The 24,638-nt window shown below is 42.0% G+C and overlaps 1 protein-coding gene and 1 pseudogene across 2 annotated transcripts; both read right to left on the reverse strand.

Moving 5' to 3' along the window:
- Positions 1–18: 18 nt before the first annotated feature.
- LOC134045639 (heterochromatin-associated protein MENT-like) lies at positions 19–11,968 on the reverse strand. Of its 2 annotated transcripts, none has more exons than XM_062495601.1 (8): positions 11,922–11,968; positions 10,302–10,477; positions 9,175–9,261; positions 7,433–7,570; positions 5,383–5,497; positions 4,503–4,645; positions 2,427–2,594; positions 19–1,563 (listed from the first exon to the last, which is right to left on the reverse strand). In XM_062495601.1, the coding sequence occupies exons 2-8, from the start codon at positions 10,467–10,469 to the stop codon at positions 1,162–1,164; spliced, it is 1,221 nt and encodes a 406-aa protein (XP_062351585.1). In that variant the 5' UTR covers positions 10,470–10,477; positions 11,922–11,968; the 3' UTR covers positions 19–1,161. The 2 variants fall into 2 exon arrangements, with proteins under 2 accessions (XP_062351585.1, XP_062351498.1); XM_062495514.1 differs by having other exon boundaries at positions 5,383–5,500.
- A 5,222-nt stretch (positions 11,969–17,190) lies between these two features.
- On the reverse strand, positions 17,191–24,265 carry LOC134054448 (uncharacterized; annotated as a pseudogene).
- Positions 24,266–24,638: the final 373 nt, after the last annotated feature.

Genomic DNA, 24,638 nt, shown 5'->3' on the forward strand with positions numbered 1-24,638 from the left:
GCTTCCCGTAGAAAACCTTCAAGACAACGCAGCAGCAGCCACAGCAAGGCGGGCGCCGCACTCACCCTGCCAGCCGCCGCGCTCCCTGCTCCCGGAAGCGCGGCCGAGCAGAGGGAAGGGACGGGAGCCCAGCCCCTCCCGGGATCTAGCGGGAGCCTGAGGCGCTTCCCCCTTGGCCGCCGGGAACGGACAGGCCCCGCAGCCCCTCCCGGAAAAATGGCGGCCCCCGCCTCAGGGAGTCCCGGCAACCGCCCCTCCCCTCCCTCTCCTCCCCTTGCAGCTCCCCCGGCCACGGCCCGTGTCTCTCCGCCTCTACCTCCCCCTCGTGGCAGAGCTGACAGAAAACACCCTCGGTCCGTGAGGCGTCTTCAGTTACTGTTACTTATTTTTGAAGCTAGGATTGCTTTGAGCCAAATCGCGCCGCTGCTGTTGCCAGACACCGTACGGGTTTAACCCTTCCTCGCATTCCTGAGGGGTCTGAGTGAGGCAGATAGCCCTTAAAGAGGTGGTGGGGTTTTTTTTTGTTTTTGTTTGGGTTTTTTTTTTTTTTTTTTTTTTTTTAGTTTTATTAAAAGGAATCTGTAGAGCAACATGAGGGTTATTGGGAGCTGATGAAGACTTGCAGCTGAGATGTGGAAGGAAAGCAAAGGGATGGGCACAGGGTGAAGATTGGGATGACCTGTCTGCAGTAATAACTCAGGGGCTTAGTCCAGGGCTAAAAAGCAGGAGTTGGGTCTGACTGCTGCAGGCTGGGAGTACATGCTAGGACCACATCAGGATAAGCAGCCTTCCTTAAGAGGGTGAGGAGAAAGCCTTTGGCAAAATATATTTGTGCACAATGCTGTGAATGTGAGAGGTAGAAATGCCATAGGTTATCGTGGTAAGGGCAGAGCTAGCCATGATGGCCTGATCCAAATGACAGCCAGGATTGCTCTGTGGGTGCAAGGCATGGTACACTCCCCACGGCACTGCCGTGGTTGTCCCTTCAGCTTAGGAAGGAGGCACTGGAGGAGCTGTGCCTCAGGTGTCAGGGTGTGTGGTGTGATGAAGAAGGGGTTCAAGTAAGTCCTGCTCCCCCAGTTGCAGAGAGCTTCAGGTGTGGGGTTTGCCTCTGTGCTAGCAAGCAAAATTGTCCTGCTTCACAGCGTAAGGATTCACTGACTAGGGCGAGCAAAACCTGCCAAAGAAGAGGATGGTTTGCGATTTGTTGTGTCTGATGAAGAAAAGAAAAGGGTGGTCAGCTTTGAAAGTCGTTGTTGGGACTCTTGATCTCATTATCAAGACACCTGTGGCAGCTGCTGCCTCGGTACCTTCTTCATTGACTTCCACAAAAGCTTTGTGAATAACTTGTGAGATGTAAAGATCCTTCTTCACTGACATTCCTGTGAAATCAGCCTGACCTGGTTCAAATGCATTTTGTATCCCCATGCTACTCAGAGGGGATTTAAGGTCATAATTCTCTTCCACCTTCAGCTTGGGCAGGTACAGGTCCACTTCAGCTTTCATCATATTGTCTGATTTGGTCCATTCAGCCAATTTCTCATATGTCAGCTCTCTTTCCACCTGCAATGAGTTGTGGAAGGAAACATTTGGAATGTGAAAGACAGAGACAAGACATGCACAGACTTACTGCTCATCAAGGACATGTAAAACAAAACCCAACTACCAGCACAGTCTACAGATGGAACGTGCATCATATTTAGAGGGCACGATCCTACAAAGTGCTGAGTAACATACTCCTATTTATTTTCTTGAAGGTGGCAAGGTGTAGGCCTGAAGCCTCAGAGTAGTTTATAATTTTTTTCTCTGGTGTGGAAAACATTGATTTTTTTGCAATGTATTACTTATAACAATAATAATAGGTGCTTGATGTGTGTGCATGTGGATAAATTTTCTCTTAGTTGTTATAAATAAATAGGATGCATGGGAACTGAGGTACAAACAAAAATATTTGCCCTGCTCTGTGTAGAATCTGAAACTAATCCTGGCATAGTCATGAGTTGCTGTTGACACCTTCTGGGTCAGGATAGTAGTCACCATCTAACTTGAGAAACCTCACCAGAAACTATCAGCTGGAAATCCAGACTGAAAATGACATAAAAAATAATAAATATAGCCCTCACAAGATATCTCTAGGGCATGGTGATGCAGAGGTGATCCTTGCTTTCCCTTTGCTATACTCACAATAGGAAAAAGGATACAAAATAGTCTAAGACAGTTGTGTGGACATAGGTTTTAGATGTACTATATTTGCATGTTACTGCAGGTCCTGAATCCTAAGCTGACAATCATGGTGTTACAGATTCTGAAACAAAGTATGAGCACATCAGAGCTATGCTACTGTGATTTTGAAGCTTGTTCTTCCTCACTCTTTTCATGTGCTACTCTTTTACAGTGTACGTGATGATACAGGAGGTCAGCTTTACCAGCTCCAGGCCAGTAGTGTTATCACTGATGTCATCGGGTAGGAGAACAAACATGCTGAGTTCATTTTTCACATATGGCAGCTCAATGATTCTGAATTTCATGGTGGTTTCATGGAGTACGAAAAATGTATCTTTCAAAAACATCATCTGTACTGGTTTAATCTTGGTCTGGAAAACAATTCAGACATAAAAATTACCTTACACATCAAAAGTGTAAAATTTACTTGCTTCATTGAACTGAAAGCAAGTACAAGATTCAGCAGCATCTGGATATCCAGAACCCTTTTCTCTAGACAGTGTCGCATCAAACACTTCTTAAAGACTTTTCAACATCTTTGAGACCTTTATAACAAAATAGCATAAACACACAAGCTAAATACCTACTAACTGAATCCCATGTAATGTATTTCTAAATTTAAAATAAAGGAGTTAGCTTTGATAACTCCTTTGCAGGGGGAGGTTGATAAACTCTCTTTGCAGGCCTTACTATTCACCCTTTGCATGGTAGTGGGGAAGCTGCAGGGATGGCTTCTGTGAGGAGACATCAGAAGATTCCTCTGTTAGCAGAGCCAGTTTCAGCTGGCTCCAAGACAGACCTGCTACTGTCCAAATCTGAGACAGTCAGTGACATTGGCAGTGCCTCTGTTATTACATATTTAAGAAAGCATAAAAACTGCTGCACAAAAGCAGCTGGGAGAGTGAGATGATGTGGGACAAACTGCCCTGAAGACACCTAGGTCAGCAAAGTAGGAGGGGGAGAAGGTGCTTCAGCCCCTGCAGCAGAGATTCCCCTGCAGTTCACGGTGAAGATAATGGTGGTACAAATATCCACCCTGCAACCCATGGAGAATCCATGCTGGAGCAGGCTCCTGGCAGGACCTGTGATGCTGTGAGAGCAGCCCTCTCAGGAGCAGGTTTTCTGGCATCACCTGTGACCCCACAGTGGACTCACACTGGAGCAGTTCTTGGAAAAACTGCAGACCGTGGGAAAGACCCACACTGGATGTGAAGGACTTGATCCCTTGGGTAGGATCCCACACTTGAGCAGAGGAAAAGTGTGAGGAGGAGGAGGAGGGAGCTGTGAGCTGACTACAACATTAGCCCATTCCCAGTCCCATGCACTGCTTTGGGGCACAGGTGAGTCACAAGTGAAGTTGAGCATAGGAGGAGGGGAGGGGTGGGGGGGAGGTGCTTTATGTTTCATTTACTTCTCACTAACTTACTCTGAGAATTGGCAATAAATTAATTTCTTGAAGTTGAGCCTGTTCTTCCTGTGATGGCAGTTGGTAAATGCTCTCCCTGTTCTTTCCCTGACCTATGACCTTTTCATCCTATTTTTCTCTCCCTATCCTGTTGAGAAGGGGCAGTGATAGGATGTTTTGGTGGGCACCTGGTGGCTGGCCAAGGTCACCCACCACAACCAACTGCTGTGACAGATCCTAAAACTGTACACATACCGTAGTATGTTTCGGGTACACAGTCACACCAATTGTTTCGCATTGTCAGGCATACAAAAGGTATTTGCACCCTTAATCTATGTCAAACAAAATGTTTGTTTCCATTGACGAATAGTTTTTCTTGCTTTTGACACACTCAACTAAAATGACAAACCCTGTGGAAATTCCTTGTGAGGTTTGATGCAATACCCAGGGTGCGTGTGGGAAGAACAGCTGGATGAAATCTCATGATCTCAGGGTCCCAAGAGCAGAAGTGAGCTCTAGGTGTGTAAACATTGCTCTCAAAAGCAACCTGGTCATGTTTGGAAAAGGTACTTAGAGAAATTTCTTCTTGTCCTTAAGCTACTTTCCTTAACCTGCTTAGCTTACATTTTTTTTTTAAATTAACTTTAACTGTTCCCAAGTATTTTGATACTGAGGAGTTATAAATTAAAAATCCAGTTTTCATATAAATGAGGCAATGCTGAGTTATTTTCACAGTTGGTATTCTCCATTAATTTATACCACTTTCTCAGCTATAAGTAGTGTTGCACTGGCATATGAAAAACTAGTGAAGTATTTTCTCCTCAGTAATAGACATATTGACATACAACAATAGGCATACCGACAAGGAATTTACCTTGCTTATTCTGAAGGGCATCTCAGAAGTATTTTTCTCCAGAAATTTCTTTTCCCACTTTCCTTTGAAATAAATGGCATTTACTAAGACCAACACAGTGCGAGAATGGAGAGATCCTGCAGGCAGCAGACTCTGTATTTTCCCTTCAAAATCAGACAAAGTGACTGTTATTCCAGTGTGACTTCATAACTTGGCAATTTTAGTTGTTCCTTGTCTGTGCCTACCTATCTTTCAAAAATGTTTGCATTTGGGATTTTTTTTTTTACTGTACATTTCTACATTGGTAAAAATGACCTTTGAAGTATATTTGTATCCTATGTCCAGAGAAGCTGTGGATGTCCCATCCCTTGAAGTGTTCAAGGCCAGGTTACATGGGGCTTTGAGCAACCTGGTCTAGTGGAAGATACCCCTGTCCATGGCAGGAGGGGTTGGAACGAGATGATCCTTAAGGTTCCTACAAGCCTAAACCATTCTATGAATTCTCTAGATTTTTATAAAACTATATTTATTGGAGTTTTGGTAGTAAATGGCACTGGAAAGTGGATAAAGTGGAATAGCTTGGATGTTCTTGAAGCTGGTTGCAAGCAGCTGAAGAATGCAGCTGAATCACTAACCACTGTGTAGCCATACAATATCTACCTGTGTATCCCTTCAAACAGCAGTCCTTCGGAGAGCATAAAGAATTGAGGGAAGGACTTTGTAAGGAGCAGCAGTTAGGTTGGAGAGAGGCATTCTTCAGACTATTTAGCTGTACTTTGCTCATCACCTCCCTGCCCTGAGTTTCCACCTTTTATGGATCTTTGGCTGCAAGAGCAACAAGTGTGGAAATACAAAATATTTGAAAGTTAGACAAGAAAAAAGCCATCTGAATGATACTTACTCTCAGTTTTATTTTCTACCCATGAATTGATCTGTGCTCTGACTTGTTCTGCAGCTCTCTTAAAGTTTACAGCTTGTGGCTTTGCATTGTAATAGCTTGTAATGAGTTGTAAGAACTTCTGAAAGATAGGATTAAAGAATGTGCACTTATTAAGTTAAACTCGAGTTATAAAAATGTTAGCAATAATCAGTTAAATAGATTATACAATCTGCAAATACATAATTTAAGAAAATTTAGTTTATATGCAGCAACCTTAATAATAAGGTCTGATATATTCTATTCTAAATATTAAGTACGGACTGATCAAACTTCAGTCTCAAGAAAACTGCTACATCAAATTTTTGTGTTTGAAATCAAAGGTGGAAATTTTTAATTTTGGAATATTCATGAAACCCTTACATTTTTTTAGTCTCTCAAAATTACATTTTTATATAATTTAAATACTTTTTTCCTGATTTATGAAGTAATGTTCAGTACAAGATGGAAGAACAGACTCATAAACAATTGAACAAAGGCTTTTAGTTTGCTTCAGAGGTGAGGAACCTGTCAAAAAATTTGTGAGGACAATAAAAGGAATGTTCTGGTAGAATAAAGTCATGGCAGAAAAGTGGAATTAATGTTTCCATTGCTGTCTGCTGTGAAATCATTTATGGAGATTCCCAGCAGGAAATTCCCTTGATTCTCTGTAAAGCAAGTGTATATGAGATTATGGAGAAAATGAACAATATACATTCGGAAGGACAAATTGCTGATTACTCAGGAAACCAAACAAACTCCAAAATCAGAGAACAGTAATCTCATTTAAAACCCCTTCCAAGGACCTGGAAGATGATTAATACATCAGATTTAAAAATACTTCAGAGCTATAGATAATTACAAACTCATGAGTCGGTGTGGGTCAAATGAATAGAATGGGTATAGTGGGTGTATGGGTTAACATGACTTATTGGAGGAGTGTCAACAACATTTTGTAATGGGAAATCCAAAATCACCAAACGGAGTTTTCTGAAGGTTTTTGTAAGCATATAAGTAAAAGGGCTGAGCCATTACAGTCTTTTTGGGTTACTGAAACACATTTTGTAAGACTTGTCACCAAAGGCTGAGCATCCACGGGACTACAGAGATAGGTCTCATTTGTTTAAAAGACTGGAAACAAAGAGTAGGAGGAAAAAATTCACAGTGAAGGGTTATTACTGATGGAGTACCACAGGGCTATGTGTACTGGCATCTGTGCTACAGTATTTTTTCTATAAAACCAATGCCTAGATGTGTACATTAAATATATATATATTAACCTATTTATAGGTGGTGTAAGATACAGGAAGTGATTGTCATGGTTTAGGAATAAGGTATTGAAGCTGTAATGGACAGGTGCATGAAAAAAAATCTGCCTAATCACGGCCAAAAATGCAAATAAAAGTTAAGAACTATGAAGAAAAGAGCAGGTAACAAAAGAGAAATTCCTATAATGGCACTTTATAATACTACACTTTGTCCATTGTATGAGTTTGCAATGGAGCTGTGGCCTCCCTAGTCTCAGAAATGCTACAGTATAAAAGATGCAGGGGATGAGGGTGACCAGAGATGTGGAGAAATGTCCTTCAGAACAGAAATGAACCAACAGGGATGCCAACAGGCAGCAAGCTCAAAAAGCACAGGGGGTTCCTGCCGTGTGTAGCTCAGCTGTGGAAATCCTGGTGCTGAGAGCTGAAGTAGATTCAAAAGACAAGTGTGCAAAATCCTGAAATAACAGCTCATCAGGGTCTTAAGCAGACATGCCTTCTGGTTCAAGAAGTCCCTGAGCTGCAGATCAGTTGGCAGCTACAGCAGGTTCTGGAGAAGAATCACCACACAGTTTTCTCATGCACTTCCCTAACTGTTGCCCACTGCTCAAAACAGATGGACCTCTTGCCTGTGCAAGACTAGCCTTCTATGGCTGTCCTCCTGTTCTCATTCAAACCCAAGTGCTATCATTTGGAATTTTTTTATCATCTCTATTGATAATCACTCTTAATGTCAACATATTCCCAAGTAAAGATGTTCAACTCACAGGCAATAATGGGTAGGACTTTTCCTCGTACAGTCGGTTGGCACTCTTCAGCAAGTAAGTGCTTCTGCGTTTGTTGATGTCAGACAGGAGCTTTTTGAAGCCAGAGTGGATGTTTTCTGCTCCTTCATGCTCAGAATCCTTGGAAAGAGACATCAATTAATATGGATTTTTTTTCTGTTGCACCTGTTATGTTTATTTAAATAGTTCATGTTGTTTTAATTAAAAAGGAGTTTCAGGGAATGAAACTTGTTTTTGTGTATGTTGCATGTTTGCAGCACTGTGTATAGCTAGATAAATGGGTTTCTACCTGTAGAGCAATGATTTATTTCTTTGGTGCTTTGTCAGCATTTGGGGGCATCATCTGATGGTGCTCCAAGGAAGCTGAGTCTCCTGATTTTTGTCATTTTCAGGCCTGATTTTCAGTTTCACAAGACCTTTCAGTTTCACAAGGATCCATCAATGCAGCCTGGCAGCTTTTGAGAAGGTATTCTACCCTCACAGAAACAAATATCAGGACACGGACTTACTAACTATTCAGATTTTCCCTGTTTCACATGGGTGTTTCCTGTTGCTGTTTGGATTTTGGAGAGAGCTTGTTCTGGGTGTCAGTGTTGATGGTTTTAGGGAAGATGAGGTTGCTTGCCAGCTGTTGCCAGCTGTTGCTTTGTAAATGGAGGAATAAGCTGCTACGTGCCAGCTGCTCCCCATCAGCTGTCTGGATGCAGTGTCCTCCCCCAAGTCAGGTACTGTGCCCTCCCTGTACATGAGACACCAAGTCTCTGCCACTGACTCAGGGTGACTTGTCTGTCATTTCTTCCTATGATCTTTTCTCACTCATGCTGAGAGGTGAACTGACAGGAAGGACACCTAGCAGAGAATTTTGTAGCCACAGGACACGGGATAGCAGAGGCTAAGTTTTTCAGTGGGATGGGAACAGAGGCAATAGGGGGAAATACCTGAAGGAAAAGATTAGACAGACTTTGCTACAATTTATTAACTCAGTGAGTTGCTGAAATGAATGTGAGTGTAGTGATTCATCTTGAAGAACCATCTCACCCCAACAAAGGAGAATGATATAATCCCCTTGCCCTTTTTATTTGAAGTTAGTCTACTTTATTTCCACTATCTTTTAGTTTCTATGCTAAAAAACATGGCTTGTTTGATTTTAATACTTTTCAGTGGTTAGGGAGTTCATTTGTTGAAAAATATTTAGGCCCTTTCTCCTGCTGGCAAGTCTCTGGGGAGCAGATGAGCAAGGATGAATCAACACACATTACATTAAAGGGGAGTTTTGTCTGCCTGATGTGTCTGTGCATACAAAAGAAGGAAGGGACTTTACTGGGTAGGGCTGGAATCAGATGTGAATGCAGTAGTTGTTTATCACTACAGGAAAAAAAAAACAACCAACCAACCTGAAAGTGGTAAGAAATGGAATTGTCCAAAGCATATTAGGACCAATGATTTTTTGATATTTCCACAGCCCAGCTAAAACCAAGTGAGACAGTATTATGGCAAATCAAAATGCTGTTAGTTCCTAAGTTCTGCTTTTGAAAGACTGAATTAATGAATTTTACAGTCATATTACCTGCTTGTTCACTTTTTCTGTATATAGTTCTTACTGTACTGAGACAGTAGATAATAGACTGAAAACAAGCAGATGTTAAAAGCCTAAAGCAGTGGTTGCATTGGACCATCCCATTCTCAGAGATTTTTATCCCAGAGTCTTTTGTTGTAATAAATACCATCTTTCTTTTCTTTGGTCTTGCTGGAGAAAGTATTGTTGTCTCAGATGAACCCTCTTCTCTTGCAGTCTGATTAAAATGAAGAACCTGTGATGATGATGATAAATGTTCATAAAGACAGCTTGTTTGTTTGAGATTAATATTAACCCAAGGGTTGTAAGTATCTTAGTTTTCTATGGTAATTCACCAGCTATGCCCAATGATATTTGGTTGAAGTTATTGAGGACAAGACTCTACTCTTGATTAAATCTCTGTAACTGTATCATTACTATATAGATTTTGGCCACATGGACTGCTTGATGATAGATCAGTATTGTGACTGGAATGGGCTCTTCAGGGAGATAGCCACAGCACGAAACCTGACAGAGTTCAAGAAGTGTTTGGACAGGACTCTCAGTCACATGGTGTGACTCTTGTGGTGTCCTGCACAGGGCCAGGAGTTGGACTCAATAATCCTTATGGGTCCCTTACAACTCTCTGATATTTTCAATACTCACATATTTCCATTATTCATGGAAGAAATACGATTTTTCTGGACTATGTCACTAACAAAAATTTGTGCCTCTCCTGTGCAGCCAAACATATGTTCAGGAGGGCTTGCTAACTTCTGTATGCAGTATGAGAAAGTAGATATACTGCTCCCAGAACCAGCTGAGGTCTAGAAGCAGTGATCTCTTGCTGAACAGATTATCTCCAGATTTCCTTTCTGCAGCATGTTTTCATGCTGTATTATTTTGTTTTAATAAAGGTGTCTCCTCATTACATTTTGAGCACTATATTTCTTTAATTATTCTGTTCAGAGGACAGTTAAAAAGGAACAGAGAGCTCCAAGCAAGACCAACAGTAGTCTCTAATATCGATAACTTCTCCTTGGTAGACCACTTGCCATGCTCTGTGAACCATAAGTGTAAGCTAAATGTAGGGTTGGTGAAGAGTAGAGATCTTGGAAATAAAGTGGAAGTGACCTGGCATGGTGCTGGTACAGAAAAGAGCCCCACTCATGCTGTCAGCATTGCAGATCACTGTCCTCCCAGGCTGTTCCTTGCTGTTCTCCATAGGTAGAATAACAGTGCAATTTATGTAGGAACCCCCTGTTCCTACATAGGACAGCTAATTTCAGAGCTTACCTCAGCCATCTGACTTGCAGTGTCACCTTTTGCACCCAGGTGGACCATGGCAAGAGCAGTTGCAATACTCCAAGGAGAAAAGAAAATGTTTTGGCCTTTGGAAGTTTCATCCAGCTTTTTGTAAAGATCCATAGTGAAGGTGTTAGTTGACACTGAGAGAGGTTCCATTGGTACACCTGAGACAAAGGAGTGTCAGAGAGAGTTAGTGACTGCCTCTTCACTTCTTTTAAAAAATACAAAGCTGCCAGTGGGAGATTGCCTGCACCTCTCAAAAACAGTCTGAAGATATCCCTGGATAAAATACTGCACAGAAACCAAATATAGTCAGCTAGTAGGTTTCTTTCTAAGACCTGCATTATTTTTTCCCTTCCTCATCACTTGCAGTGTCCTTGACAGGTTTATTTGTTTTTCATCAGTTGAGTACAATTTTAGCTAGAAATGGTTTCAGAGTTTAGACTTGTTTCAAAAACTTATTTGTTCTTTCCATAATTGTAATGAGTTATTCTTTGATTCTGAGAGAGTGAAGCAGAATAATTTCTCACTGTGCTGCTTTGGGCTTTTTTTTAAATCTGTTTAAAATTCCTGTGGTATTATTTTCTGCTGAAAAAAAAATGAGTTCAGGTGATTTATTATATATATCCTGAAGGCTACTAGAGAGATAGAGATTATTACACATTCTTGATGTAGGTAAAGAGCTGGATTTGCTAATTTCTGTTTATCAAGAAATATGTAAATCTTACATACAACCCAAAATAGTTCCTCTTTTAAACAACAAATTTTCTCTGGTTTCCTGCTGGTTTATCCTGCACATTTTCCATCCTTCTTCTGCTTCTTTTCTTAAATATGTTTTTACAGGACAAAACCAAAGAAAACAAATAACCACAACTGCAGGATTAAATTTATTTTCCACACATGAATCTGGAAGAAATAATTTTTTTGGTCCATCTAATACCTTGATAAATATTAGGACAAACTCAGAATTTTTCATTGTCTTCATCAGCATAAAGATTAATAAAACATTTGGTAAAGTCCATGCAAGATGGCATTAAATAAAATGTAAGCATTAGATCAACAACAGTAACTGGGCATTTAAATCCATCTTCACCCACAATTTGTGTGGCTAAATCAAAAACTGCAGTCCTCAAAGCGAGCTGCTCCCATGAAGTGTCAGGGATGCCTGGAGCCTCTGAGGTCCTCAAGTTCTGTTTTTAAAGCTTCCTAGAGTTCTGCAACAACTTTGAAGCATTCCCAGGAGTGCTTCAGAGGTGAATGCCATGCATCCTAGCTCTTACCTATGTATTCTTAGGTCATTTAATTCACATATCTTACTGCTGTTCCTGGAGATGCTGATACTCCCTGGTGATTAAGGCATCCTTCCTACAGGTCAGGAAACTTTCTACCTTTCCAGGCTCTGTAGGTTTTGCCCAACCCCAGTTTGCATTCTGTCCACTGCGCCTTAGCACAGGGTTTTCCTAAGGGCTACACTTTGTAGCAAAAAATAAGCACTCTCTTCCCCTGACTTTTGTGCCATCTTTTAATCACTCAGTTCCAAAGAATTTTAAATGAACTTCTAAAACTTTCAAATAAAAGCTAGTTATTTCCATATGAAGATCTAATTACCTGAAATCCCGAGAGAGAAAAGAGTTAAGATCTGTCTTCAGTCAGGGTCTGTGGCAGTCTGTGGGGCAATGACTACTTTTGGAAATGTAGAAATATTTGCACCTCCCTTTTCTTTTCTACATCCTCTTCTGGTATTAAATGTACATGTTCTGTCATTTATTCCTAGTTCTCCTCTCTAGCACCTGCTTTCAGAACTTAAGAGACCTCCTCAATTCAAGGTCACTGTTGCTGGGTTATGTCCTCCAACATGAAGGCCAGTATTCCAAGTCCCTATAAGTGTCCTTCACAAACTTGGAGTTTGGTCTGCAAAAAAGTAGGAATTGCAGAAAATAATTCAACCACACTGGATCGCCAAGAGATACGCTGAAGTAATTTTACTGCCTCCTTTTCTTTATACTCTATCAACTGAGGAAGTTAATAGAAATTGATCTCAAAGGTATGGCTGAAAGGAAATACTGAAATAGGCTGTTAATCTCATTCACCCTGTGGTTAAATTTGAGAGAGGAATCATCTGAATACTTGTAGACCTCAGGTCACATGAAGCCCTAATTTTGTACAAGGATATTTTGCATTTTTGTTCTTTTGTTTCAGAAAACAGATCACAAAGGAAGTTCAGAAGTTATTTACACAGTCACCTAAAATAAGTGATGAAATGAGAGTGAATCTGAGCTCATTTGAACTGGTGAATGTTGTTTTGAAAGACTTCTGCCCCTAGCAAAGTCACTGAAGTTGCTTTAGATACCTACAGGCCCTGCATTGTACTGAGCTTATTATCCCTCTGGTGGATTTAGGGAGTTTGAATCATCCACCAGAAGCTGAAAACCTGCCTGGAAGCTCTGCTTGTAATGATTTGTTTTACTGAAACTGCTGCATAAGACTAGGGAGCAGAAACAGGAGAACACGTAAAACTGGGTATCATCAAAGGCGTAATGTAAGAGGTACACAAATGTTTTACTTTAAACCAGTAGGTCTGATCTTAATCTGTGTAATTCAGACTAGATTGTATTGATAAATTTCATTTGTGATCATTATCTGTCTTTTCTGCTACATTGAACCTTAGTAAAGAATGGCTCCTGCCCACCAGTATGGCACATGTAAACAAATTACCTGCATGCTCTCAACCTTTATGGAAAAAGCACCAGTATGAAGTTCGTGTTTTGAACAAGGATTATATTTTAGTGCTTCTATACACTTAAAATCTGACTGCTGCATATGCCATGCAAGGTTTCAGTAGAGATACATGTGCCTCACTTTCTTCATATCTTTTAAGTGCATTTTTTGTGCCTTGAATGTTCATCTTACTTCCTCACTTCAGAAATGTGTTAGGCATTGTTATATTTACTTATGAGCTTAAGAAATGTTTCTGCTGTGTATCTTAATTTGCTGTTGTTTGATCTTTAGATAAATTCACAGAAGAAAAACCCCCAAGCAGTTAGTGGTACTACAAGTTACAATGATTGACCAAAAATGCAGGAAAATGAAGAAAGAATTCCCAAACTGTGTAGACACTCTTTGTGGTATATATCAACTGCTGCAAGATCCTGTTTTGTAAGAGGCATTGTAGTTATGGAAGGGAACGCATTAGCCAAAGAAGCGATCTTGGTTTTGCAATGTCAGATGTAAACAGTGAGAGAAAATAGTGAATTGATGCAGACAGAATGGTAAAAACAAGGTTTCACTGCATCACAACGTCTGACCTGTTGACTTCAAGTGGATTGACCTTCGACAAATGGTCATTAAAAAGTCTTTTGATAAAACCAGTCATTTTCCTCTGGCGTAGTGGTGAAGAAATTTGGTCTTTTTTGAAGCCATCTTTCATTCCATCTGGCTCAGTAGGGAGGTTCTATTTTTCTGCCTGATTGATTACCATATTCCTATGCCTGTACCTTGTAAATGATCCACTCTGAGTAGGCCTTTTGGGTATTTGCTGAAGATGAATTCTCTTGCAGTTATTGCTAGTAATAAACAGCAGAATTTAAAATCAGTGTTAGACTAAGTCCAATTATGGATCTTCACTCTGAAAAAAAATCCATTTCAGCTATGTTCCCTAGGAAGAAAATGAGACCAAGTATCACATCTGTTCCAATAGAACTCCAAAGACAGGACTATAAATAACACATGAACATGTGCCTGTTTCTAGTGGCAAAATAAAACTTTTGAAATATGGGTGCATTTGCATTGAAAGCAGTGGGGATTTATATGTCCTTGTCTTTTGTACTAACAGTACACCAATACTGTACATTTTCTTGGCCTTAGTAGTGTAACCTATGTCTATAATTTCTACTTTTCATGAAGTCCATCTACCACAGAGGTGCCAGGGATTATTTTATGAATCTGAGATTGATACTGGAACACAAAACCCCCATCTTTCATTGTGGGATGAACTGAAAGCATGGTAATATGCTGCATTTTGACAAGCATTGTATTACTAAGTGACAAGCAGTCCATGCTCACAAAGTATTTGTATCAAGGCTTACTTTATCAGTTTCCAGTATTTCTTTCTTTAGCTTTCAAAGTTACTGTGACTTTTCAAAGAGGAGTTAATGGGCCTGAAGTTGCAAATTTTGATGATACAGGACAAACCCAAGGCTTCTTGAAAACAGTTATTTGGAAATGTAGTCACATTGCACCTGTTACTCACACCTTAATGCCTTATAGGAAGTGACAAAGAAAGAATCAGATTCTTCTCAGAGATTCCTGTGAGTTTTGCACGGGCTGGTTTTTGGTTGTGGGGATGCTGCCCGATCCCAAAGAGGAAAACACAAATCAACAAAGTTGTTTTGTGCGGTGCTTTATTCAGGGCCCGGGGACCTGAGGACTCGCGTCCAAAGTCAGAGTCCCAACCTGTTACTGAATCTTACACAGTTTTATACCCTTTTACAAGTCTTGCTTCACTAGGCCTACATGCTATGGTCCACATACTTTACATCAAAGGCAGCATTCATCTTCGAGATAACATTTCTAAAGGTTATAACTCTTGCACGCCTGCCTAAGTTAAGACTATAAGATACCTTTCTAACGGTTATAAATCCTACATGCTTGTCTAAACTAAAACTATAGATTAATCCCACACCTGTTTATTACACTACATCAGTAAATTCCCTACTGTTTCTACAAACAATCAGTTGGTCCTTCTTTGCTCCACTGGCCCTTAACTCATTATTTTGTAGTTCAGCACATTCCCAGGCTTAGTTCCCAGGGCCTACCTTGTGCTAGCTACAAACTGCAACCTTAGCATTGCTACCACTAGCTATTAAATCTATATGTATATGCTAACAACTCCCCCCTTTTGAGCATCCTTCAATCTTCTGCAAGGATGCTCAACTTCTTCCCTCCATTCTTCATGTAACCGTCTCTAAGTACGAAGGAGGCAGTGTGTTCCCAGCCGGTTGTCTGTTCCTGGTCATAGCCTTCATTTTTTTCTGGGTATGAATTCCTTCTCTGGTGATTACTCCTAGAAGACATCTGTAAACTCCATACACAACTCCAATTAATATTAACAACATTATTGCATATTGAACAGTTGAGGATATCCAACCAGAGACCTGGATCCCTAAAGAGCTGAATATTGCTCCAATCCAATTATGTTCCGCATCTTTTGCTATTTCCCTAGTTTTAGATTCAATATTCTCCAATTGATCTATATCTTTTTCTACTTCCTTTGTCACATTTGGGATATGAATACAGCAATGATCTGCTTTCCCATGCAGATATCCACAAACTCCATGCTCTCTTAGTAACAGCATATCTAGTGCCATCCGGTTTTGCAATGTCATCCAAGTAGTTGCCTGTAATTGTGAATTTAAATCTTTAAATCCCTTCTTGGTGGCTGCTGCTAATCTTTCGGTCTGTCCCAGGAGTCTATACAACATTTCCCTATTTCGATATGTGGAGATAGGTGCAAATAAAGATTCTAGTGCCCATCCGAATTTTACTCCCCCTGACGGTTCATGCCACTCATCTTCTTCAATAATTTCATCTCCTATGTCTCTCCTTTGCCTGGCCTGTATTTCTTGTTTATTAAGTTTAGATTGTTTCCAGAATGGACATAAGGTAGGAACTCCTAAAGTTATTTGAGTTACCATCCCATCGATCGGCATATGAGTGGTCCATTTCCCATGTCCCATTACCCAGACCAAGTTACCAGGGCTTCTGATAGTGGTAGTTTTGCAATCTACTTGTTTGTTACCGGCCATCTCTCCCCTAATTGTGTGACTGTACCCTCTACATTCACATCCCCACTTGAGTAACACTCTTACTGGTACCAAACCTATTTCTGCTTCAGGAGTATCACAAGTAATAACTCGTGAACAATTCCATATCTCTGTTGTCCCAGTTGATGTCCTCTGAGCTGTCTCTGTTGTTAATACTGTAGTATGGGTCTGGTTCTTATTTCCTGTCCATTGAATGCACCAATTCACGGTTCCTAGGTAACTATATGTTTCTAATAAACTTGGTCCCCAAATTGCTCCCCAATTGTCTTCTAAAGACTGTGATTGTGTAATTTTTGACATACTTCTTCATTTTTTATGTGTTTTACTTGCATCCAGACCTTATTACAGGGTTCCTTTATCGGTCCCACCACAATGCATTTGTTCATTTTACTAACCCACCCATAGTAGCCTGGCATTCACTGGCAATGTTTTTCCAACATATTCCTAATCAATTGGCATCCTTCCTTCTTTTCTACATACTCCTTTGGTATCAATTTACAACTCCAAGTAAAATTCACAAATGCCCTAGGTAAAATTTCTACTGGGATGATTCCCCATGGTATCGGCTCCCCGGCTGCCTGTGGTAAAGGTAAACAGGCTGTAATCAAGGAAACATTCTGCACTTTGCCAAAGTCCCGAATTAATCCTACTATCAAATTTTCCTGTTCCTGACTGCGGGGAAATGTTACATCTATGGCTCGAGTTCTTCTGTGAGTTCCTCTGATGCTATTAAGATAGACTGCAGTTATTGCATGTCCCCGCCCACTATAGACCCCATGTTGGCCAGTGATTCCATCTCTCAGATGCGACCAAGCCCTGACGTTTTGTATTCCAAAGTCACCCATTTCTCCACATGAGACTATACACAAATATCTACCTTCGAATTTCCCAATCTTAAGATCAGTAATATTTAACAATCCTCCTCCCACAGTTCCTTCGGACCACCAGCTAACTCCTTTGCTGATTTGGTCCCACATTCCCTGAGAATTTTCCTTCCACCACTTAACTTGTATCCCATATTCACACTCGTTTTCCAATCGGAAAGTACAATTCATTCACAAAGGAGGACTGTCCCACATGTCTACATAGGTTGAGGTTGGAATGACCTCAACATCCCCCTTCTTGGTACCATCTCCTAATAATGACATTACCCGTAATTTCAAGTCACCGTAGTCGAAACTATCTCTGATCCAGACTACACATAAATACTTGTCTTCAAATCCCGATGTTACATTTGTCAATTGTAGGGTAGTGTTTCCCATTTGTGTTTTCATATCCCAAGTTGTGACAATACCTGTGTCTACCAAATCTATATCCTTTTTCCATCTCACATTGACTTCTTCGGATCCAGCTCCCTGGTCATCGGTGAATGAACAAGTCAGATTTACATTCATTCCTTCAACCGCCATAGTCACCGGCTCTAGAACAGTAATAACAACAGATTCATGAGTTAAAGTTACTTGACATGACATGATCAGTCCAATGATTAAGATGTAGGCCTTGGGTCGGTGGGTTTGGCTCGAATAACCATCTTGGTGGAAGACAGTGGCTGCACTTCCCAATGAGTAGGGACTTTCTTGATCCGGGTGTAGTGGATCCAGCTGTTGATGCCCTTGACTTTTTGCCGCCGTGAAGGTTGTCATAATCACCTGACGTGGACCCTCCCATGATTCCTTCAAGGGGTCCGCGCTCCAGTTCTTTACATACACCCGATCTCCTGGTTGGATGTCATGGACTGGATTTTCCAGCGGCAGAGGGCGGTTCCACTGCAAAGCACCTCTCAAGGCTGTAAGAGTCTTGTTAAGAGATAGAACATAGTTAAAGAGCATTTGGTCCCCAACCATGTGAGGATCACCTTTTAACGTTGTTGCATGATATGGTCTGCCATATAGTATTTCATATGGACTTACTCCTACTCTTTCCTTGGGTTTAATCCTGATTCTTAACAAAGCCAATGGTAATGCTTGCAGCCATTGAATCTTAGCTTTTTAACAGATTTTCTTAATCTGACCTTTCAATGTCTGATTCATTCTTTCTACCTGCCCACTTGATTGAGGTCTCCATGGGGTATGTAAATTCCATTTAACATCGAGCACTCGTGCTATGTTTTGTAGTATTCCGGCCACAAAATGTGGTCCCCTATCTGATGAAATTCCCAGGGGTACTCCAAACCTAGGAATAATTTCCCTTAATAAAGTTTTGACCACCTCCTTAGCCTGGTTAGTTCTGCACGGAAAAGCCTCGGGCCATCCCGAAAAGGTACAAACATATACCAGGAGGTATCTGTACCCTTGAGCCCTGGGCAACTCTGAAAAGTCAACCTGCCAATAATCACCTGGCTCTGGTCCTACCTGTGATTTTCCTAATTGAATCTGCTTCCTCACTACGGGATTGTTCTTTATACAGACTGGGCACATTGCATTAACTCGTTTAGCTAAAGTCAACATCTGGTTAGAAATTACTTCTTTCTTTAAAAATTTTACCAATACCTCTGCCCCCCAGTGGCATTTGTTGTGCTCTGCTTCTAAAATTATTTTCATGATCTTGACAGGTACTAATACTTGCCCTGTGTCGGTCACATACCACCCTAACGCGTTCTTCTGGGCATTCACAAGTCTGGCCAGTCTTTCATCTTCTAAGGAGTAATTGGGCTTCTGCTCTAGGTGAGGAGTGACTGGGCTTACCTTTGTTGGAATCAATGCCAATTGTGTCCAAACCTCACGTGCCACTTTCCGAGCGGTAGCATCTGCTAGATTATTTCCTTGGAAAATTTTTCCTTCTTCCTTCTGATGTCCTCTCACATGCATTACTGCTACTGCAGCTGGTTTATGCACAGCGTCCAAAAGAGATAGGATTTCGTTTCGATGTTTTATAGATGTCCCTTGAGAACTTAACAGTCCTCTTTCTTTCCATAATGCTCCATGGACATGCAGAACTCCAAGTGCATATTTAGAATCAGTCCATATATTTACCTTCTTTCCTTGACTCAGAACCAAGGCGTGAATCAAAGCCACAATCTCTGCTTTCTGCGCTGATGTTCCCGGGGTGAGGGCTTTAGCTTCCACGACCTGGAGAAGCGTTACCACCGCATAACCCGTGTACCTGGTCCCATTCTCGACGAAACTGGATCCATCTGTAAACAGTTCACAGTCCGGAGACTCCAATGGCACGTCTTTCAGGTCAGTGCGGCTAGTGAAGACTTGTTCAATGACTTCCACACAGTCGTGGGTCAATTCGCCTTCTTCCTGCTCACTGCGGAGAAATTCTGCTGGATTGATATGGTTAGTTACTTTTAGCTCAACATCATCTTGTTCCCTTAATATTGCTTGATATTGCAACATTCTACTGGAGGACAACCAATGCCCCCCTTTTTGTTCCAGAACTGTTATCACCATATGAGGCACAAACACTTCTGTTTTCTTACCCAAAGTCAATTTTCTTGATTCCTGAATCAATAGTACAGTAGCTGCCACGGCTCGCAAACAGGACGGCCATCCAGAGCTGACTGCATCTAGTTGTTTCGAAAAATAGATGACCGGACGCTTCCATGATCCCAGCTTTTGTGTGAGTACTCCTAAAGCCAGTCTCTGTCTCTCATTTACATATAATTGAAAGTCTTAGTTAAATCGGGTAGTCCCAATGCCGGGGCTTCTTTTAGTGCTTGCTTTAGCCCTTGGAATGCATTCTGCTGTGGCTTGTCCCACCGTAACTGTGCCTCTTTTAGTGCCTCATATAAGGGTTTGGCCAGGAGTCCGAAATTCGGGATCCACAGCCAGCACCATCCTACCATTCCTAGAAAGGATCTTAGTTCCTGATGATTTCAGGGAATAGGTATGGTGCAGATGGCTTCAATTCTATTTGCCCCTAATCGCCTTACTCCTTGTGTTATTTCACAGCCCAAATATAACACACTTGTCCGGATGAGCTGGGCCTTTTCTTTCGAGACCCGATATCCAGCCTGGCCTAGCATGTTCAATAAGCCTATAGTTAAATTTAGGCAAACGTCCCTTTCTTCTGTGGCCAGGAAAATGTCATCTACATATTGTAGTATTACATAAGAAAAGGGAGATTCTTTTACCTGTGTTGTTTTCCATTCTTCCAATTCCTTGGCTAACTGGTTCCCAAATATTGTGGGGGAATTCTTGAATCCTTGCGGAAGTCATGTCCAAGTAAGCTGTTTCTTCCGACCGGAGTCAGGGTCTTCCCACTCGAATGCAAAATATTTCCTACTTTCAAATGCCAGAGGGATGCAGAAGAAAGCGTCTTTTAAATCAATTACTGTAAACCATTGAAATCTTTCAGACACAGATGTTAACAAAGTATAGGGGTTTGCCACCACTGGGTGGATATCCTTGGTTATATTATTTATAGCTCTCAGATCCTGAACTAGCCTATATTTACCATTAGGTTTTCGTACTGGAAAAATTGGGGTATTAAATTCTGATTCACATTCTTGCAAAATACCTTGGATTAAGAACTGAGCAATCATGGGGGCTACTCCTTTCCTAGCTTCTAACAATCGGATATTGTCTAATCCTTACCGGTTGGACTCCCTCCTTTAGCTCGACCACTACTGGAGTGCCGGCTTCCCAAACCCAAGGTACCACTGCCTGTTCAACCTCTTCGGGAATTGGGGTGGGTTCTACCTCCTTAATCACAAATAGTCTAGATATCTCTTTATCAGGAATTTCTAATTTCACTCGTCCTCCTTCAAATAATATTCTCACGTTTAGGAGAGATAACAGATCTCTTCCAAACAGTGACTCTGGGCAATTAGGCATATACAGGAATTGATGGTCAAATTCTTTTCCCCCGAATTTTATGTCTAACGGCTGCAAAAATGTCCTCTCTTCTACTTGCCCGGTTGCCCCTGTTACTTGAATTTTTACATCACTTAATAACCCTAATTTTGTATTCAAAACCGAATGTGTTGCTCCCGTATCAACTCTAAATTCTCGTTCTTGTCCGCCTACCTCCAATACTACCTTCCGAGCCTGATCTAGTCAGCTCTGATTTTGATAGTCCCCTAACACAAATGCTTGAGCGACATCTACCGGCCCCGTGGTAGCTCCTGCGTTTCCCATAGGATTTACATTTCCCACATTACCCATTCCCCATTTGACTGGACATTAATTTTTCCAGTGCCCTAACTGTCTGCAGAAAGCGCATTGATTAGGACCCAATCTTCCTTGCCCCCCGAAGGGATTTCCCAATCCTCCCATTACTCCCCTTCCCAAATTCTGCTGAATTATGCCCCTTCCTCGACCCATACCACCCCGGCCCCGTCCTCGTCCTCTTGGGCTTCCTCCCGTAGCGTGGTGCATTACTGCTAAAATATTTGCCTGATGTCTTTTTGCTGTCTCTTTTTCTCTATTATTATATACCTTCCATACCACTTCTAGCATTTTCTCTAGGTTCCGAGTGTCTTCCCCTTCTAACTTTTGCAGCTTTTTCCTAATATCATCCTGAGATTGCCCCATAAAAATCAAAGCCAACTGTAATTTCCCTGCCTCCCCGTCAACCTCTAAATTAGTAAATCTGCGTGCAGTTTCCTTCAGCCGTTCCAGGAATGCTGACGGGGACTCACTTTTATCCTGTCTTATGGAATACAATTTTGACCAATTCATCGTTTTTGGCATCCCCGTTCTAATCCCTTCTATTATTAATTCTTGATAAACTTGAAGTCTTTTCCAACCCCGACTGGTGTTAGGATCCCACCCAGGGTCCTCTCTCGGGACCAAGTCATTTAAAGTTCCATCCGTCATTTGTACCCTCAACATTTCCCTGGCTCGTTCTGTCATTGCCCGTAACACCATCTCTTTCTCGGTTGAATCCATCAATATATCTAGTAACACCTGTAAATCATTCCAATCAGGATTTTGTGTTTTTATTATCATTTTTACCACTCGAGCAACCTTGTCCGGATCCTCCCAGTATGACCCTGCTGCTTGTTTCCAAATTATCAGATCCCCAGGTGAGAACGGGACTTTAATAACCACCTTCTCACCCTGAGGTCCCATAGCTTCCCTTAAAGGGGCTATCAGTTGGGGTTCTTCCCTATTTTTCCTCCCTTGTCTAGTTCTTTCTGCAATAGGGGTTCTCGGTATATTACGGGTATGACCGGGAGATGGCTCCCCAGGACAAGGTACTATCGATTCCTGGGAACCCTTCCCTATTTCTGGAGTTTGTATTATTTCTCTTTCTTCTTTATCACTGTCTTCTTCTTCCGAAGCTAATTCTGCAGGAGGGGCACTAGGAGCTACGAACAAAGATAGGTCCTCTTCCTGGCTTGTCAGCTTTGTCAAGCAACCATTACACCTATTCCTTTGTCTACAACCTTGGCAATTTTGTTCCTCTACCTGTAATACCATAATACCACATTCTTTCTGCCATTCCGGTTTGCCTTTTAGGGTATAAAACAAATCCAAATAAGGAATCTCATCCCATTTTTCATTTTCCCGTAAAAACTGCATTAACGGGGATATCACACCAGGGTCAATAGACCCATTGAGGGGCCACCCCAAACCTCCAGTTTCATATTGTGGCCACCAATGATTACAATAGTCAATCATCCTTTCCCTTTTTAACTCTTGATGGAACCCTTCTCTTTTCCAACGCCCCAACAAACATCCTAATGGAGTATTTTCTGGAATTTTTCCATTAGATTGAACCAAAGCTTTAAACGTTTTGAATGGCATCATAATAACACAATCACACAATATTATCTCACAAACACACTTCCAACAGTCACAGCTACAACAGATATTGATTATTAACCAATTAACCAATAACCAGCCAAACTTGCCACTTCTCGACGCCGCAAGGGGCAAGTGCCGATCCTGCGCAGCTTTCGCCGCGTCTAACGGTCGGCGCCTAGGCTTTACCAACCAAAGACGTCTTTTGCCCAACCCTGCGAGGATCGCTGCCTCGACTTATCAGGCAGGCACCCAAACCAAATAATAAAGCACCTTCGGGCTTACCTGTTACAGTCGTCCGTCAGGCGCGGGGTCGGGCGCGGGTCGATGACTCCCCAGGAATCACCTGGTGCCGGCGTGGAGTGGATCAGCTCGCGAACCACCCCAGCCACCTCCGGAGTCCTGCCGCGGTTGCCAGAAACTGCTGCCCGATCCCAAAGAGGAAAACACAAATCAACAAAGTTGTTTTGTGCGGTGCTTTATTCAGGGCCCGGGGACCTGAGGACTCGCGTCCAAAGTCAGAGTCCCAACCTGTTACTGAATCTTACACAGTTTTATACCCTTTTACAAGTCTTGCTTCACTAGGCCTACATGCTATGGTCCACATACTTTACATCAAAGGCAGCATTCATCTTCGAGATAACATTTCTAAAGGTTATAACTCTTGCACGCCTGCCTAAGTTAAGACTATAAGATACCTTTCTAACGGTTATAAATCCTACATGCTTGTCTAAACTAAAACTATAGATTAATCCCACACCTGTTTATTACACTTCATCAGTAAATTCCCTACTGTTTCTACAAACAATCAGTTGGTCCTTCTTTGCTCCACTGGCCCTTAACTCATTATTTTGTAGTTCAGCACATTCCCAGGCTTAGTTCCCAGGGCCTACCTTGTGCTAGCTACAAACTGCAGCCTTAGCGTTACTACCACTAGCTATTAAATCTATATGTATATGCTAACAGGGAGGCCACAGATTGCTTCTGTGAGGAGCTGCTGGAAGCTTCCACCATGTCCAGCAGAGCCAATCCCTGATGGCTCTGAGGATGGAAATGCTGCTGGCCAAAACTGGGCCAATTAGAGATGGTGATAACACCTCTGTGATAACAATTTTAATAAGAAAATCAAAACAAATTGCACACAGTTTTAATTCCAGATAGAGAAGAGAAGGAGATGAGAACATGTGAGGGAGACAACATGGAGATACCAAGGTTAGTGGAGAAGGAGGGGCAGGAGGTGCTCCAAGTGCTGGAGCTGAGATTCCTCTGCAGGCTTTGGTGAGACTATGGTGAAGCAGCTGTGCCCCTGCAGCCCATGGGGATCCACAGGGGGTGCAGCAATCCACCCACAGCCCATGGGGATCCATGGGGAATGCAGAGATCCACCCACAGCTCATGGGGATCCATGGGATGCAGAGATCCACCCACAGTCCATGGGGGCGGTGCCCACGCCAGAGCAGGTAGATGCCTGAAGGATGCTGTGACCCAGTGGTAGGCCTGGTGGAGAGAAGGGCCCTGCTTCCAGGCTGGAGCAACCTGTTCTTGGGGGACTGCACTCCATGGAAAGAGAGAGACCCAAACTCCAGCAGTTTTGGGAGGACTGCTGCTTGTGAGAATAGACCCATGCTGGAGAAGTCAATGGAGAACTGTCTCCCATGGGAGGGACCCCACAGTGTAACAGGGGAAGGACTCCTCTCCCTGAGCAGCAGAAGAAAACCCCGGGTGATGAACCGAAAACCCCATGCCCTGTCTTCCTGCACTGTTGATAGGAAGAAGGGAGGGGATGGGGGAAGAAAAGGTTTTTTAAG

Source organism: Cinclus cinclus, chromosome 1 (assembly GCF_963662255.1).
Source record: "Cinclus cinclus chromosome 1, bCinCin1.1, whole genome shotgun sequence".
In the NCBI taxonomy this organism is placed as follows: domain Eukaryota; kingdom Metazoa; phylum Chordata; class Aves; order Passeriformes; family Cinclidae; genus Cinclus; species Cinclus cinclus.

Bases quoted from the DNA above. Each gene is read 5' to 3' on its own strand.
- LOC134045639 (XM_062495514.1), bottom strand. From the start codon at position 10,469: ATGGAACCTCTCTCAGTGTCAACTAACACCTTCACTATGGATCTTTAC. The intron at 9,262-10,301 runs GTAAGCTCTGAA...TCATCATCACAG, and splicing joins CTGCAAGTCAGATGGCTGAG to GTTCTTCATTTTAATCAGAC. The intron at 7,571-9,174 runs GTATTTATTACA...TCTCTTTCCAAG, and splicing joins GACCAAAGAAAAGAAAGATG to GATTCTGAGCATGAAGGAGC.